Raw genomic sequence first — 17,523 nt, 5'->3', positions numbered from 1 at the left:
AGCTAGCCACACCCTGTGACTTGGTACATTCAGGACTTCCGCAACATTGGAAAGGACATGTGAGGTTTCTGTGAGGGAAGAGTTAGGTGAATGCATGGAACGGGCAGACGACTAGCAAAAAAAGTATGTAGAGATGGTGTTATATGAAGCATGATTAACATACACAGGCAGAGTTATTGTCGTTTGTGTTCATAGGCTATTGTAGTAGTAAAATGACGTCTTAATTTCCGTGTTACTATTCAACGAAACTAGCCGGTGTCATTGTCGCTGTCCCCAATACATTATCTAGGAGTGTTAAACGCTGTGGGTCTCTAATCAGTAAATATTCCACTGATGTGTGCGCTGTGTCAGCTTCAATTTGTTTACAAACATGCTGGCATAACGTGCTAGATAGCATTAGCATGTAACGTTATGCTTATTAGCTCAATCAATTTTTTGGCTTCAGTCAGTGAGGGACATGTAATGCATTATACGACCGTAGAATGTTTCGTATTTTGACCGTTTTAGGGGTCATCCGGGTACTTTCAGTGCACTGATTTTTTTTGTGTTATACTTAACATTAAGTGTGCAAGTAGACGGAATGAGATCACAGCCTGAGATTGATCAATGCTATAGGCCTACTTGATAATCAGAGGCCGTTACCAGCAGCAAACTGTTTTGTGTATATATTTTTTAGAAGCTGCCCCATGTTTTCCCCCAGTATGCACTTCTGTCAAAGATGTCTCCGGCTGCTGCGTAGGGGCATGATATCGATCATCACCATCAAACATCCCACCAACTATGTTGCTGCCCTCCAGCAGCCTTTGGATTATCACAAAACCTCAATGAGACGCATGTGCAGCAGTTTCACACCGCACCTCAACCTACATAGTGGTCAGAGATCCTCAAAGATTTCAATAGGCAGGTTGGGAGTGGGAGCACTTCGAGGCTTGTGTGAATCAGTCACACAACATGGTCAGGTAAAACAACATGACTGTGAAGAACCAGAGGCAAAAATGTTAATACCTCACAAGCAGGGGCAGGCACCCAGCAGAAAAGTCCCTTTGACAACTCTGGTTGGTAAGTATGCGAAAGTGCATTTCGACTATTTTACTCATTTTTCAAATGTCCATATAGTACTGTCAATAGCCAGTGACAATTGGATTTCTATATTTTCTGATGCAGATTTGGAGGATATCCCACGCCTCTCAGCCCTCGAGGAAATCAGTGATGAGGAGGCAGTTCAGATTGTGGTGCCTCATGCTTTGCCTCCCACCTCATTCTCCCTCGGAGACTACGTTGACAAATCAGACACACTCACCAAGCTAGTGCAACTAGGTACAGCGTGCAGATTATATTACCAGTGTTCCAATTGATTATTTCTTAAACAATGGGCTCACCTGCTTGAACTGCGAGACAGTCAGACAACCCAGTCTCAGAATTCTGAAGGCAGTATCGATTCTGTCCTTTGAGGTCTTAGATTTCACAAAACTGCACACCTTGATTTCAATTTTTGGGTTGCTCCAGTGGCTGAATGATAAATTGTATGTACTCCCACCTTGTGTTCCACTAATTGTGACCTTCATTCTTTGTTCTATAGGGGTAGAACTGTGGAAGCTGGAGCAGCAACGGAACGTGGGCTCCATGCTGGTGAGGCTGGACTTCCAGTCAGATGTGGCCCCTCGACTGCTCTTCCTGAAGGATCTGGGGCTGCAGGATGGCCAACTGGGCTCTATAATCACCACCAACCCCTTCATCCTCACAGAGAGACTGGACAAACTGAAGGCCAGGTAAAACTCACTCCCGCTTAACCACACATCAAACAGTGACTACATTTACTACATTTTGAGATGACTGATGCGAGATGCGAGAGTTGTGTCTCCTGAACAGTAAAATCTAGGGTCTGTTTATATTTCTTTTCTCAGAAATTGTTACTTAACAGTTATCTCAAATGTGAAATCCAATCAAACCAATGCAACAAATAAAGAATTATTTTGGAGACGTATTACTCTGGTCACTGCAATGTATTATTTTCAATGAAAATGTAACAGCTCACTGATGCCACATGTGCAATGTCTCAAGCAAATTTTTTTTATTTATTTACGTTTAAATCAAATTTTCTACATTTACAGAGTCTCCTATCTCAAGTCAAAGAAGTTCAGCACAAATTCAATAGCCTCTATGGTTTCTAAAGCCCCTTATTTGTTGAACTTCAATGTAAAGAGGCTGGACAATCGTTTAGGCTTTTACCAAGACACCTTGGGTCTCAACCCCGAAAAGGTAAAGGTCATCCTGTAAAACATGTCTAAATAGTTTTTATTTTACGTATTTCACTAATTAGAATGCTTTGTAGTTGTTACAAAACTGGTTTCCCCTCCTCAGAAGTGCTGTTTTGGCTCATGACCTTATATTTGGTATATTTTCAGACAAGGGACATCATCACTCGTCTCCCCAGACTCCTGTGTGGAAGTCTAGAGCCAGTGAAGGAGAACCTGAAGGTATGAAACACTTCAGCATAAATACTGTCAAAATGTATTTTCATAAATTAACATTGAAATGATATGCAAGACATCACAACTCTGTACTTTTCATTACAAAGATGATCATTTGATAAAGAAAGACCACATGGACAAACTGAAATGGCCATCATCTCAATTACACACTTTTGCCTTTCTGTTTCAGGTATATGAGCTAGAATTTGGATTTCGTACAGGTGAAATACAACACATGGTCACTGAAGTGCCAAAAATGTTGACCGCAAACAAGACAAAACTGAGCAAGATATTTGATTACATTCACAACACCATGGGAATTCCCCATTCTCTTATCGCCAAATTCCCTCAGGTAAACTGTTTGTTTTGGTGTTGCTATAAACACATTGTCATGGTAATGAAAATAATAGTGGACATTATAATACAAATAATACATTGGATACGTTTCGCTATAATTGCTTTTCTCTGTTAACCACAAGTAGTGTGTGGGTTTGTTGGGCTTGTACATCCTCCTAATTTATCACTGTTCCTCCCAAAGGTTCTGAATGCCCAGTTTTTGCGGATCAAAGAGAGGCACCTTTTCCTGAAGTATCTAGGAAGAGCCCAGTATGACCCAGCTGAACCAAACTATGTTTCCCTAGATCGCCTTGTGGCACTCCCAGATGACGTCTTCTGCACCAGTGTGGCACTTGCCACAGTAGATGATTTTGAATGCTTTCAAAAAACGTTATAGTCTATTTTCAGGTTTGTCTCGAAATTCTGCTTATTTCTTCATTGCATTGTGTTAACAAGGCATCATTAACAAATCGAGTTGTATGCAGTTGATGGTTCACCAACATTTCAATAAACTGCTTTGTGCTTTACACAATTTTATTTTATTATATTTATTTTTTATATTTCTGACAGAGTCTTTTAATCAGACTCCCATTGATTTAATGGAATTGTAAAGGAATAAAAAGGAATGAAATGTATTGTGGGCTCTCAATCGTTAGACAGGAGTTTGTACGTTGGTTGGTTGGTGAACCAAGTCCGACAATATCAATTGATCCAGCATAAATATATAAAAAGTCAACTCAATTCACCGATTGGTGTCATTTCTGTTTAATGAAAACAACCTCCTCTCATACAGATATGTAAAAAAAAAAAACATAACATTTGACAGCATTCACACACTGGTATCTTTATCTGAAAATCGATCCTTGAATCAGCTACAATGTTGTACATAAGCAGCATAAGCTTTCATATAGTGTGGGAAACCGAGTATCCTGTGGAATATAATGCGCACATCCAAAACAGTTGCTCACTGAGTTTTTTGTTAGCTTTTAACTGAGGCGTCGCAGTTTGCAAAAGTAGATGGGTCCAAAGTTGGCAGTGAGATGAGGCAACACCATCGCACCAACATTTAGGTCTGGAGCAAAATGGAAAGTGTCCTTAAAGAGAGTGGTGAAAGGTTGGAGATCAACTATCTCTGCAGTTATTCCCAGTTCCTGGTTTGCCAGGCTTATTGCCTGCTCTACCACACATTGGTTTTGTAGTTGTGACAGAGTACAAGTGGAATACATAACCTCTCCTCCTTTCCTTACAGCTTGGAGTCCAGTCAGTAATAGCTGAGTCTGACATAAAGGTAGATTTCGCTTCTCCTTTGTCCTGGAACGACTAAATATGTTATTGTCCTCTTCTATTAAAGAGTGCCTGTCAGTAGTGCAGGGAACATCCACCAGGACTTTGTCAAAGGTATTTCCCCCCAGTTCATGCCATTCACGTCCATCAAATGAAGTGATGCACAGCTTATCCTCTGAAAGGAGGTCATGTGGAAGACAGGAATTGAGAGTCCTTTGAAGACGAGACATACGAGACCCTGACCAGTCATTAGCCCAAATGAACCTGACAGCTTGTGTCTGGAGAAGTGCTAAAGTCTTTCCACCTGGAGCAGCACAGAGATCCAACACCGACTCTTCTTTCTGAACATTCAAAGCGAGGACAGGAAGGACAGAGGCTGCATCCATGAGATAGTACGTCAAAAGGCCAGCACTATCTAGCCTTGCTGGCTTGAAGCGAGATGTGTCCCCTTTAGGGAAAACCAAGCATTTAACGTTTGGGCTAATGAAGGTTCTAGCCAAATCAATGCCGGTTCCTTCGTTAACAATGTGCTGATAAAATTGATGCGATCCAGAGTATGGTGGTGAAAAAGGATCGGCTGCTGTAGAACTTGAGGCAATAAAATCCCGACAACCAAGAGATTGTAGATCTGTGACAGGGTCGCCACACGAGAAGTTGTTGACCAGAGCACCATATTTACGCTCAGAGAGCAAGCTAACTCTTACCGAAGGCCACAGCTCTCCAAGTTGCATGCTGTACATTGCGTCAAAGTTCTGCAGGGCAAGATTAGTGGCAGTTAATTTTGGGTGAGTCGCTGCCCATTTAGTTTTTACCCGATGCCGTTTCTGTGTGATTTGTAAAAGATTTCTTACTTTGTTGTGCAGCACTCCTTGTGCAGCCATACTATTCCAGAGTCGTTGTGTAGCCATGCTTCTTGATTGATGTCAAATCGACTTTGTGTGACTGTAGGTGGTACCAGAGTCCGTCTACGGATTCCTATTAGACATTCTCTGGTGGCACACGTGGTTAGGTCGCAACCTATTCGACAAGGTCGCAACAGAGCCTGTCATATTACCCAGAATCCTTTACGTACTTCCTTAGAGTTGAAAATGGCGGCGAGGGCACCAGGTAAACTGTTACATGGTTTTAAAGTCGTTTATCTATCTATGTTTTCGTGATTAACTATATCGTCGATATTGTGACTTTAACATTTATCCATCACGGTTTGTGGTTGTATTGCCGTAAAAATGTAAAGCTGATTTCTTTCCGCAGTGTCCTTTACTGTCCCCTAACGTTAGCTAACAGAAGAAATGTTAACATGCTAACTTTTGATGGAAAAGCAGGTCACTCGCAATGGTTAATATCAGCCATCCTTTTTTCGGCTCTCTTACTCTTTTAGTTGCCGGCCGACATTGAAGTCATGTTTTAAAAGTTAAAGTTTAAAAGTTAAAGAAGTCTTGCATTTACGTTAGCTAGCTATCGCGGTTAACAATGTATGTTTGCGTAGTTATATAAAGGTTGAGTGGCTAACGTTAGTTAGCAAGCTGTGTTTGTAACCTGTAATGGTTTTTACATTTCGTTGTGACAACTTTCCAAAATATTTACCTCAGGATCTCATTTGACCAACTAACGGCCATAACTTAGAGTTCAGAAGTGGTTTGATGAATTGTGTGTGTGTGTGTGTGTGTGTGTGTTGTGCTTTGAATCACGTTGTGTTATACTCTGTATGTGTTATGTAATGGTTGGCCTTGGGTTGCTGCAACTTAGGTGTGGTGATTTTAAATAAAAAAATCTGATGTTAACTTTCCCCAGCTGCTACCGGCAGGCTTCTGCAGGGATTCCGTAAATGGTACTACAACGCTTGCGGATTCAACCAGATCGGTAAGTGATTCCTCACCTTTTTATGTCAACACTGAACAATTATATTAATTTATGCTCCTGCATGTCGAGTCACTTGTGAATAAACAACACTACTACTTATTTAACACCCATGTAAGAAATAATACAGTTAAACGAACCGCATAGCATCTGACAGACATATTGTGAGACTTGTGTTAGGGGATGTGTGGGAATCAGATGTGAGTCCGTTTGAGAACAGTTTCTTAGCTGTTTTCTCATTCCAGGTCTTATGCGAGATGACACCATACATGAAGATGATGATGTAAAGGAAGCCATCCGCAGGTTACCTGAAAACGTGTACAATGACAGAATGTTCCGCATCAAGAGGGCCCTTGACCTCTCCATGAAACATGCGGTTCTCCCCAAGGACCAATGGACTAAATACGAGGAGGTAAGACCACTCACGTCCGGTTAAAAACATTGATGTTGAATTGATGCCATAGAGAAGATAGGCCTACTACATCAGTCTGGTTCATCTACAAGAATTTACACCTTAAATGAGGGTTACAAGGATTATTTTGTGTTTCATATAATATACGTGTGTCAAATTGTGGCTATTTCAAAATAACATCAAAATAAATGGCGTTTGTATGAGATTACAGGTCCCCCATTCATTTTCTCCTGGGTGGTCTTTTTCTGTAACATCTTTGCCATAACCATGGTCCTATCTTTTCACTTGTTTTTTTTCTGTATGAAAATGCCTTTGACCAAAATTAAAATAATGCCTCAACACAAATGTGCAGAGATTCATATAACAGCCATTACGACTAAACCAAGCTGGGAGTAGCTATTTTCACCAGTAAGGATGTGTTTTGTGTTGTGCATTACCATCTAGAACTTTTTTAAAAAGTATGTGAACATTTAAGTGGTCTGTTTTCATAAGCATGCCTCTAAGTTGTGTGTGCTTGTGTATGTGATTCTTACAGGACGATCACTACCTAGAACCCTACCTGAAAGAGGTGATTCGGGAGCGGAAGGAGAGGGAGCAGTGGAGTAAGAAGTAAAGGGATTGTGGAGGTTGCACACCACTTGTGGTCTGGTCTCTGGTGTGATGTATTTAAAAATGAAAGTGTATTATGTGTACGGTCTCTGTAGTTATTAAAGTCTCTTTTAATTGAAAGTCCAGCTGGCTTCAGCAGAGTTATTTATGGCATTGCACCTGAAATCAAGGTCATTTTAATTAAGTGGGTTGAACAGACAGACACCACACTGAACAGGTTTATTCTGAGTTTGCATTATAATCCAAAACATTTACATCTCCAAAGATATGGAAAAAAGCCAAAGCATTAACACATCTGTTAAAGTATTGATGATTTCAAATACAAAAGGATTCGTTGCTATTGTGACCTGTAGTGTCCCAAGATTTAGGACCATTTCAAAATCTATCTATCTACATTCTTATCTATTGTACATTCCATCTACAATATTGAACATTTTGGCTTTAACTCTGCACCCTGTCACTTAACTGCAATTGCATCATCTTTATTCTTAATGAACATCTTAGCAGCTAAGTGTGGAAGCGATATTGACGGTGCTCCACCTATTCTGCAAACACTTCCTCGGCAGGTTGTAGCCACACAGAATAAAAAATCTTTCAGTTAATGTTATTGCTCCATCTTGGTTTTGTGCAAGTCTATGCATCTGCTCGCATACCTTTGTTCTCCATCTGCTGCAGTGCATGTATCTGTTTGCACACTTAAAATCCACCTACTATTCTCAGGAATACCACTCCTTTAGGATCTGCCCTCCATCCAAGTTCTTTTTCTTAACCTTCCCAAATTCACTCCATCCCCACATGTTCCTTTATCAGTAGACACCCCATCATCTCCTGTCTTTCTCCAAATTCACTCTTCAGTCGGCCTGCGATCTCCTCTCATCCACCTCTGCGACTGTGTCAATGAAATTGCCCACAACGTCTTTGAAAGAATTCACCATGAACACCCCGAGCTCGTTGGACGTCTCGTTGATGTCGGCGTCGTACACGCCTAAAAGCGGAGAGCACACCTCCACGTGGCCCTTCCCAGCCTGCTCCAGGATGCCTACCAGCTCGGCCCGGGCCTCACGGAACTTCTCCCGGTCGTACTGCAACAGTGTGCTGTCGTCTAGAGGATAGGTGACGTTTTCAGAGTAACAATCTCGTGGCACTGGGAGCTCTATGTACCTATAGAACAGATAAGTCAGAGCTGTCTTTTGAGATTAACCCACAGAACAGCGATAAAGGACAAAACCATCATGCATAGTTCTGCTTGTCAAGTGCTGAGCATGTAAACTGCACTACATTGTCAGTAGGTAAAAGTGAGATTGTAATAATATGTGAAGCATTACATGAGTGTTGAGAAAGGAACCACATGTGAGGTGGTGAAAATTATCCCTTTTATTTGTCATGTCCACCAGCAGTACCTGAGTGCAGGGTAGCGTTGGGCAAGCATGTTAAAAATCCTCCGGAGGGCAGCCCAGGTCAGCGGGTTGCCCAGCATCTTGAGCTCCTGTAGGCAGTCACAAGGAGCCAAAGCCACCAGGAGCTGCTCCAGGTGATCGTCCTCCAGACCACAGTCCTCCAGTCCGAGGCTGCACAGCGTGCCGGCGCAGCGGTGGAGGAGTTTCCGAAAGGTGTTCGGGAAGAGGTCACCCACCACATGCCCACTCAGGTCCAGGCGAACCAAGTGCTCACTGTGTAGGCTGTTTGCCAGGTAGGCCATATCAATTGCTGTCAGAGCGCAGTTAGCAAGCTCCAAACACTGGAGAGGAGTGTTCAAAGGGCTGGAGAGAGAGGAGTAAATAGAGAGAGTCAGAGAAATATTAGGAGGTCAGAGAAAGTAGAGTTCAAACAGAGAATTTAAAAGGCAGTTTGAAACCGGTATATTGGATAAGGAGTGTAGGCTACTTCCATTCCACCTCCACGTATGTCTACCTTGCTTTAGTGGCATACATATCAAGGGCAGATAACTGGTTTGGCACTGCTATTTAAATGTGGGCCACTAGTTGTTGCCAGATTCTGTCTGGGTCAGCCAGCCAACATTCTCTAAATGAAAACAACTCGGGCACAACATTCAGTTGTGCAGCCACTAGAACAATCGATGGTGTGCAGAAGTGTTGTAGAAATAAAATAAGATATATTTGGTTTTGTGCATAAACACTGCAGCACACTTACACTGGGAATTAATTCAGGCATGTAGAAAAATCTTTCTCTATTTTTAATTAGCACACATACTCCCTACCTGAGTAGTCTTCGAAGGTGTCCTGTTAGAGTTGAGAAGCCCAGGTATAGTTCCCTCAGGTGTGTCAGCTTACTCAACAAATCTCCCAGGACCGCGAACAACTCTCTGTCCTCAGGTCCGAGCCGCCTCACGTCCAGAGCTCGAGCGGGGAGCGTGAGGGATCGCAGTTCTCTTAAGTTCATCTTGGAGAGGATGACCTCCAGGTGCGGCGCCTCAAGGTGTACGTTATGGACCACCTCCAATTTCTCAAGCGCCTCGGGCTCGGCGAGCCGCATGAAATAAACCAGATTCCTTACGGAAAGTGAGTCGGCACGTAGAAAGACGCAGTGCAATTTTAGTGGACAGTGCTTCCGAAGAATTAGTGCCTGCGACACCACTTCAAAACTACGGCCCGTGACGAAAGCCTCCATGCGCACGTCTATCTCTGTGTCGAATGCTGACGGAGCTGCTGTACCGGCTTGCATGGCCACCATAGCCTCATAACACATTCGGGTCATAAGCTCTGTACGTGCCCAGCGGCCTAGTGTTTTCCCACATTTGCACGGTTGCCGCTCCAGGTCCTGTAAACCCGTGAAGTCGGCAAGTCGCAGAGATTTAACATAAGTGGTTTGTGGGCTCAATACATAGTCCCGAAGCCCCGTGAGGACCGCCTCAAGGCATATGCGACATGTCCGTGAGGTGAGGTCTTCTGTACAGTCACTTGTACGTTCCAGCAGCCGCTTGAGGTTTAGTTGGGGAAGAGGCCAGGTCTGGACAAGGTCGTGCAGAAACGCGGCCTCCTCTCGCAGGTAGGCGGCTTTGAAGAGCAGGGGGTACAGGTTGTGGGAGAGGCAGCTGATGTTCTCATGAGCGCTTGAGCCGCTACACACGAAGCTCTCCGCCGCAATAAAACGTAGGGATCTCATGGTCGAGGAGTGAATGCTAGGCTAATAGTCAACAACTCAGCAAAGAGCGTTTGCCGGTGGGGTAGAGAGCTTTACCTTGTTGACAGCCGCATGAGTACGTCTGTGCTTTTGTCAGCCGGCGAGTTAGTGCGCGAGACCAATGGCTAGCCTTTGTTTCATGTGCCTCCGTGTAGCTACTCCTATGGGGTGCGTGAGAGGGTCTGTTATTTTTAGAAGCAGCTGTCTCGGCCTCTCGGGCCTGTGACAGTCTATTTGAGACGTTCATCAACAGGTTAGCATACAACATTTCCACTGACCTTCATATCACACAACTACACACATCCCCAATTTCCAACCCATGCTGTTCTCAGTGTATTAGGCGCTATGAGTGTCAAAAAACATTTATTTCTACATAAGGAACAACAGTCCCTCTATCCACAGGAAGCAATTCCCAACATCTTAGTTAATAATGCAATAACCATTGCAATCATTTTCACTTTAAATAACTTGATACTTTAAATGTTACCCTGTAGCTATGGGGAGGCTGTTGTTATTGTTGTAGTCTACAGGGGTGTTGGACTGGAGGTAAAACCAGTACTGATTACTAGGGCCCCAGGGGGGGGGTCTTGAAAAGTCTGGAATATATTTTATTATATGTTTGATGGGGGCACATTAGGACTGCCTATGCATAGTGCCCAGGATCTTGTGCTATGTCTCTGGTTGTAGTTGTTGTGACACCTGACTCCTGCTGGAGAACGAAGGCCAAGATCCTTTTAGGACAGTCTGTACCCCACAGAAGCCTGTCTGACGATGGTGTGTCAAGGGCGCACTGTGGCGGGCACTACTGGGGTTGGGTTCGGATGATGGACATTCGATCGTTTTTAATATAATTTGCCATCTTTCTAAATCATGATGCTTTCATTTGTCAAAACTGTGCTGGTAGATTTAGCACAGTGCATGTCTCTGATGTGTTGCCACAAATCTGTTCCTCTCTTCGTTCTCAGCTTCATGAGTGGAACTTATTTCTGCCCACAGGCGAAGTTATTAGTGACGGTAGATGTACCTGCTTCAAACCTGCATGTGTAGTTCTCAATCCTAGCCAGGTCTAGACAGTGGCTTCTGCGCTTCATGTTCTTGTCTATAGTGCTGCCTCTGCGGACACACACACACACACACTTCAAGGGGGTTTGACAGGATGTTTTTACTGTTCTATATTATGTGTCGTTCTCACCACACACGCCTCATTCCTGCCTTTGGTATTCTAGAACCTTATTGCAGACCTAACAAATGGATCTGATATTATCACTGTCATGAAAGATCCGCAAAAGAGAGGTGTATTTATTCAATTTTATACTTGGTTTAATTTTAACATTTGATTCTATCGGATTTTAATGCTATGGTTGTTTGTTTAGAAAAGAGCACACAGGCTTTCTCTGTGATGAGTTGCTCTATATGTCTGATCAAATTATTACTCATCTGGCCCTATATAGATATAAAAATATTTGTAATTCTGCTTTATGATTATGTTGTTTGATAACAAAATCTGGATAATGAAACTCCTTTCTGTAACTTTACATCTCTTTAGTTTCCTCTAGCCATAAACTATTCTCTGCCCTCTCTTCCACAACATGCTTCACCACATAATGGCATCAAACTGTAAATCCCATCAACCCAATATGCTGTGGGATCGGGTGGGTACAAAACTAGATGTACCGCAGAGCGGTACAAAATATGACCGCCGCCCAGTCCAGCACATTTTTTCCACAAAAATAAATCACGCTGAAAGGCCTATATGATTCTAACTGTCTCACTAAATTGCATTATCCACACTCAATTCTCACTGGTATCTGCTAGACAACAAGTACCAAAACATGATTAGTTCATAGATTTCACATGTAAAATTCATTTTATACAACCCACCCCGTGTACACGCATTGTGTGCGTGTACACGTTTATGTTTATGTGTGTGGGTGTGTGTGTGTGCGTGTGTGTGCGTGCTTGTGTGTTTGTGCATGCATGCATACATATGTCTACTGTGTGAGTATGTGTCATACGTATGATTACTGTGAATGTATGTGTGTGCGTGTGTATCTGTTTATGCACATGTGTGCACATGGAATGGGTTAACATGACCCCTGGAGGCAAACATACAGAAAAAAATGGTCATCCTAGGCCCTACGGTTCTCAAGATATTCACAGAAAACTGTGTCTGCCCTACCCTCCTTTCGGGGGTCCAGTACAGCGGGGGGTGGGGGGGGCTACAGATCAAAACGAAAACCGATGGTTCCATGCTATCCGTGTGGGGTTACATGCCCACCAAGTTTCGTGTACCCCGGTATTTCAGTGTCCCGGGAATCCTTGTTGGTGTATGGTCACTAAATGTACACATAAATTATTTTATTGTAAGGCCCCCCATGAACGAAAGTTCACAAAACTTGGCATGCATTTGGAGGGTGTCATAATGATCCTACACTTTCAATTTCGTGCAGTTTTGACCATGTCAGCCAGAGATATTGTGGTGAAAACACCTAATTTTTTGCTTTTTAATTTTTAACTAGGTGGCGCTATACATAAAATAAGTGGTAATGGGATGGGTTGACAACATAAGAAAAAGGTGGACCTCCTAGGCCCTACGGTTCTCGAGATATTCACAGAAAACTGTCTCCGCCATCTACAGGCCAGTTGGTGTATAGTAACATAAATGAATTTATTGTGTGCTCCCCTCCATGAACGGAATTCGGCCTAAACTTGGCGTGCATTCAGAGGGTGTCATAATGATCCTACACTTCCAATTTCGTGCAGTTTTGACTATGTTAGGTCATGGAATGGGTTAACATGACCCCTGGAGGCAAACATACATGAAAAAAATGGTCATCCCCCTGGCCCAACATACAAAAAAATGGTCCTCCTAAAGATATTCACAGAAAAACTGTGTCTGCCCTACCCTCCTTTCGGGGGTCCAGTACAGCGGGGGGTGGGGGGCTACAGATCAAAACGAAAACCGATGGTTCCATGCTATCCATATGGGGTTACATGCCCACCAAGTTTCGTCTACCCCGGTCTTTCAGTGTCCCGGAATCCTTGTTGGTGTAGGCCCCCATGAACGAAAGTTCACAAAACTTGGCATGCATTTGAGGGTGTCATAATGATCCTACACTTTCAATTTCGTGCAGTTTTGACCATGTCAGCCAGAGATATTGTGGTGAAAACACCTAATTTTTTTGCTTTTTAATTTTTAACTAGGTGGCGCTATACATAAAATAAGTGGTAATGGGATGGGTTGACAACATAAGAAAAAAAGGTGGACCTCCTAGGCCCTACGGTTCTCGAGATATTCACAGAAAACTGTCTCCGGCCATCTACAGGCCAGTTGGTGTATAGTAACATAAATGAATTTATTGTGTGCTCCCCTCCATGAACGGAATTCGACGAAACTTGGCGTGCATTCAGAGGGTGTCATAATGATCCTACACTTCCAATTTCGTGCAGTTTTGACTATGTTAGGTCACAGATACCTGCGATTACAACACCTCATTTTTACTTTTTTGTGTTTAACTAGGTGGCGCTATACATGAAATGAGTGGTTATGGAATGGGTTGACATGGCCCCTTGAGACCAACATACAAAAAAAAATGGTCCTCCTAAACCTTACGGTTCTCGAGATATTCACAGAAAACTGTGTCTGCCCTACCCTCCTTTCGGGGGGTGCAGTCCAGCGGGGGGCTACAGATCAAAACGAAAAACGATGGTTCCATGCTATCCATATGGGGTTACATGCCCACCAAGTTTCGTCTACCCCGGTCTTACAGTGTCCCGGGAATCCTTGACGGAAATTTGGACATGCGAAAAAGAAAAAAAAAAAAAAATCTGACTAAACCTATAAGACCTCCGCTTCGCTGCGCGGCGGTCATAATAAGTAGCCTACATGTAGGCTAGTGATATTAGCAATGGCTTGTTTAAGTGTGTGTGTGTGTGATTGCGAGTGTGGGAGGGAGAGCGATATAGGACAGAAAATATTGTAACAAAAATGAAAAATATCTCACTCACCACAAAAATATCACCATAAATGTAACACACAAACGCAGCCTCCAGATGTGTTTATCTCAAAATGATAATTAAGTTAATCAGTTTAGACAGCTGTGCAAAAGCAAAGCATTATGGTGCACTGCAGATATGTGCATGGCAGACAGAGAGTGAGAGCAGGACAGACTCATGCGATTCTCCTCTAGATGCTAGAATGAAATTAGAGTACATGCAGTGACTAAGCAACAATTCCACATTAACCATATCTAATAAATCCCTGAAAAAAACTCTCTCTCCTCCCCCTCTTCTCAAGAGTGTCCCACGCAAGCCACAATGTTTCTACAACTCTCCTACAACACACTCCAACTTGTCCTGCTGTTATCCCCATCTATTCCTTGGCCCCCTTTCATGCTCCGAGGAGAGCAGAAGCACATGGTGCTCTGTCATCTTCGATGATGTCTGTGGAATTCTCAAAGCTGCAACAAATGCAAATGTTTAAGGAACACAGCAGAACCTTGATGTATTCAAACTAGGGCTGTCAAAATAATTGATTAATTTCGATTAATTAATTTGAGAAAAAATAACTGATTAAAAAAAATAACGCAGATTAATCGATTCCATTATGACGTTTGACCCCGAGCCGTTGTAGTCAGTAACCATTAGACTGTAAAATGAAGGAGAGAGAAGAAAATGTGCTTCCTAGATCATTGATTGGAACATTTACTTTTAAAAAATGGCCTGATGTGTTGATTAAAATAAAGTCCTCTGCAATGTTTCCACATAGAGCACATACTGCAGAAACTTTATGGAGCTCTCAGTTGCTTATGGGGTTACTGACATCTTACATGTGTGGAGAATATATATAAATCAGTGAAACCAACAACCCCATGGACAAGATCAGTGAGGAGTGGCAGCAGCAGACAAATCTCTCAGCTACAATAGGCCTGCTACTCTGCACTGGAATCTCCACAGTACAAACAGAGCTGTATATGGCTCTGAATACAAATGCTGAACAGTGCCCCCTGGTGACTTTAGACATCTCATTGAAGAGGCAATACAGATGGTAACTTCGATATTGTGACCATTTCTTCTCATTTTTGAGTTTTACTCAGGCTTTGTCAGTTAATAGATCACATCCAAGTAATTTCTAACTAATAGATCACCTCTTTTTAAAACTGATATTGCAGGAAACATACATTAGTTAGTATACAAAAAAAGAGAACATTAATGCAATATCCATCTATGCATAAAGGACCAGACATACTATTTATTTTGTTTCACAAAACAACAAAATATCAGATATTGACTGTCCATATATTCTACCTATTTTAAAAAAACATCCATTACAAAAGTCAGTATTTTAAAAAGACTTCAACGGAGAAGTCTGTACAGCACCATGTCTTCAGGTTTATGGCACCTCTTAACCTTCCAAAACACTGATCCCAATGTTAAAAGTCATTTTATGTCACTCTGTAAAAAAAGTGTATAAATAATACTGTGAACACACATGACACAGTGTTTGCTGTCCAGTACTTTCATTAATTCAGGTCAATGATACACCTTCATAGGCAGATGTGCGTCCTTTCTGTTATATTAAAAAAAAACACTAGTTGCCTCCACCAATTGTTTCCTTGACTGCAACAGTAGGGGTAGGTCCAATGTGTGTCCAAATGTAGCCTTTCTCGGGACGTATAGGCATGGTTGGAAATGGACTGCTCTTTGACTTGAAGTACTCTGAAGGCGCATGGCAAACGAACTCAAGGTACTCCATCTTCCTTGGCAAATCTTCTTCTGGTCCTAAAGAGAAGCAAGTAAATGTCATTAAATGTATCAAAAGCTCTTAAGACAATTGCAACGTAGGCAGAGGCAATACTTCCAAGGACTTACCAATGATGTATGTGCCTGGGTCAAAGTGATCTCTTGGACTGGCCTGTGTGGGGATCAGCCATGTCAATGCAGCGCTCTTCTCACAATACTGGTCCTGAATAAACCCACGGATCTGTGCAAAGTATGGCTTTCCATCATCTTCGTCTACGACTTTGATGACGTCCCCTATTTGATAGTACACCCCCTTGAAAAAGAAGAATGACTGTCAGTTCATTGGACACAATCTGTTAAACGGCATGGTCGCAGTCAGAGACATTCAACGTACCTTGTAAAAGATAGACTCTGATGTTATGATTGTTGAAACGGACTCCGGAGCTTTGATTGGCTAAAAGAAAACATACATGTATATCAACATAAGCCTGTAAGCATTAAGATAAGTATAGACCCTTTCAACAACAAAAACAATGCTTGAACGTTCTATTTGGGCCCCAATCTACTTTCTCTGCATTAAGATAACATATGGAATGTTAAAAAGGAAGTCTTGTGGGGCCAACTATGATGCTGATAATGGACTACCAAAAACGGCCAGAGCGTGACGTCTCTGTGACTACTTACATTTTTCAGTTTGAAAATGTGTCTTCTGCCTTTTCCTTTAGTCGAGACCTTCTTCTCAGAAGCTGGTGCCTTGTACTTTGTGCTTCTCAATCGTGCTGATCTTCTGTGGATCTCCTGTTTCGACTGCAGGTAAGATGGAGAATGGCGGAAATTGGTACAATATAATCTCAGAGTGTTGAATGTATGACCCAAATGGTCAGCTATGTCTCATCAACGTTAGCAACTCTTTAGCAGTGTTTGCTTATGACGATCGCGTACCTGTTTTCCTCCACCATTATTCTGTTGTACGTTGGAGGATGCTGACGGGCCGGAGGATCCACCGATTGAGCTCTTCACTGTGCAGTTGTTGCACAGAATTTCCCCCTGATTTCCTTTCTTCCACATAGAGGACGAATTTGTTTTGCACACCGCACAGCATGGTTTCAATCCCAGCGGCATTTTGCCTTGGAAAGTCGGGGTCTTTTGAGCAATGTAAGGTTGATAACCAGTAGGCTAATATGTTCAATTTAACTGCTATGAAACGGTTTTTGTGGTTGGCCAGGCAAGCAACTTAGCTTGCTAGCTAACGTTAGCAAGTCATCAGTAGGATCTTGCTTCCTGGGATCTTTTATGAATATAAAGTGGTTTACCGTAACGTTAGTAGAATGTGATGACTACCAACAGTCCTTTTCAACGAACAGAGGTTTCCTGGGCGCCCTTTTCATATTTAATGTCCTTCGTAGCTAGCCAAATTCCTCCTGAATGGTTGTACACAGGCGAAGCTGTGGCTGTCCAATATGAAAATAGAAAACTTCCGGTGTCAATAGCCCACAATGCACCACTTGTGTCGAGCGGCGATGTTTCCTTGGCGCCATCTTGGAAAGGTCCACTTGGTCCTTTTTTTTTTTTTTAACAAGCCACATAGTGTTTCTAGAACAGTATAGTTGTACAAAGCCACATTTTATAGAATCTAGTTAAATTGCTTATTTTTCATGACGATGCATATAT

At 42.5% G+C, this 17,523-nt stretch overlaps 5 protein-coding genes across 9 annotated transcripts; 2 read left to right on the top strand and 3 right to left on the bottom strand.

Annotated features, from left to right (window-relative positions):
• Positions 1-20: 20 nt before the first annotated feature.
• Positions 21-3,334, top strand: mterf3 (mitochondrial transcription termination factor 3). 4 transcript variants are annotated; one of them, XM_048229442.1, is made up of 8 exons: positions 21-123; positions 677-1,059; positions 1,165-1,317; positions 1,580-1,769; positions 2,112-2,259; positions 2,406-2,477; positions 2,662-2,823; positions 3,010-3,334. In XM_048229442.1, exons 2-8 carry the CDS (start codon positions 687-689, stop codon positions 3,202-3,204), a joined length of 1,293 nt encoding a protein of 430 aa, XP_048085399.1. In that variant the 5' UTR covers positions 21-123; positions 677-686; the 3' UTR covers positions 3,205-3,334. The 4 variants fall into 4 exon arrangements, with proteins under 4 accessions (XP_048085399.1, XP_048085398.1, XP_048085401.1 ...); XM_048229444.1 differs by having other exon boundaries at positions 30-123; positions 740-1,059; XM_048229443.1 differs by having other exon boundaries at positions 30-123; positions 701-1,059.
• A 78-nt stretch (positions 3,335-3,412) lies between these two features.
• nsun4 (NOP2/Sun RNA methyltransferase 4) lies at positions 3,413-5,076 on the bottom strand. Its single transcript, XM_048229445.1, has 2 exons — positions 4,943-5,076; positions 3,413-4,843 (listed from the first exon to the last, which is right to left on the bottom strand). The coding sequence occupies exons 1-2, from the start codon at positions 4,997-4,999 to the stop codon at positions 3,794-3,796; spliced, it is 1,107 nt and encodes a 368-aa protein (XP_048085402.1). The 5' UTR covers positions 5,000-5,076; the 3' UTR covers positions 3,413-3,793.
• Positions 5,077-5,116: 40 nt separating this feature from the next.
• Positions 5,117-7,092, top strand: LOC125285159 (cytochrome b-c1 complex subunit 7). 2 transcript variants are annotated; one of them, XM_048229446.1, is made up of 4 exons: positions 5,117-5,198; positions 5,883-5,951; positions 6,194-6,360; positions 6,896-7,092. In XM_048229446.1, the coding sequence occupies exons 1-4, from the start codon at positions 5,180-5,182 to the stop codon at positions 6,971-6,973; spliced, it is 333 nt and encodes a 110-aa protein (XP_048085403.1). In that variant the 5' UTR covers positions 5,117-5,179; the 3' UTR covers positions 6,974-7,092. The 2 variants fall into 2 exon arrangements, with proteins under 2 accessions (XP_048085403.1, XP_048085404.1); XM_048229447.1 differs by lacking the exon at positions 5,117-5,198 and adding an exon at positions 5,404-5,426.
• An 81-nt stretch (positions 7,093-7,173) lies between these two features.
• Positions 7,174-10,264, bottom strand: lrrc14b (leucine rich repeat containing 14B). Its single transcript, XM_048229618.1, has 3 exons — positions 9,188-10,264; positions 8,370-8,729; positions 7,174-8,130 (listed from the first exon to the last, which is right to left on the bottom strand). The coding sequence occupies exons 1-3, from the start codon at positions 10,090-10,092 to the stop codon at positions 7,821-7,823; spliced, it is 1,575 nt and encodes a 524-aa protein (XP_048085575.1). The 5' UTR covers positions 10,093-10,264; the 3' UTR covers positions 7,174-7,820.
• Positions 10,265-15,335: 5,071 nt separating this feature from the next.
• gatad1 (GATA zinc finger domain containing 1) lies at positions 15,336-17,320 on the bottom strand. Its single transcript, XM_048230022.1, has 5 exons — positions 16,795-17,320; positions 16,537-16,659; positions 16,247-16,306; positions 15,982-16,165; positions 15,336-15,891 (listed from the first exon to the last, which is right to left on the bottom strand). The coding sequence occupies exons 1-5, from the start codon at positions 16,972-16,974 to the stop codon at positions 15,701-15,703; spliced, it is 738 nt and encodes a 245-aa protein (XP_048085979.1). The 5' UTR covers positions 16,975-17,320; the 3' UTR covers positions 15,336-15,700.
• Between the last annotated feature and the right edge of the window lie 203 nt (positions 17,321-17,523).

Source organism: Alosa alosa, chromosome 20, assembly GCF_017589495.1.
Source record: "Alosa alosa isolate M-15738 ecotype Scorff River chromosome 20, AALO_Geno_1.1, whole genome shotgun sequence".
NCBI lineage: Eukaryota > Metazoa > Chordata > Actinopteri > Clupeiformes > Clupeidae > Alosa > Alosa alosa.
This window is presented reverse-complemented; position numbering and strand designations above follow the sequence as displayed.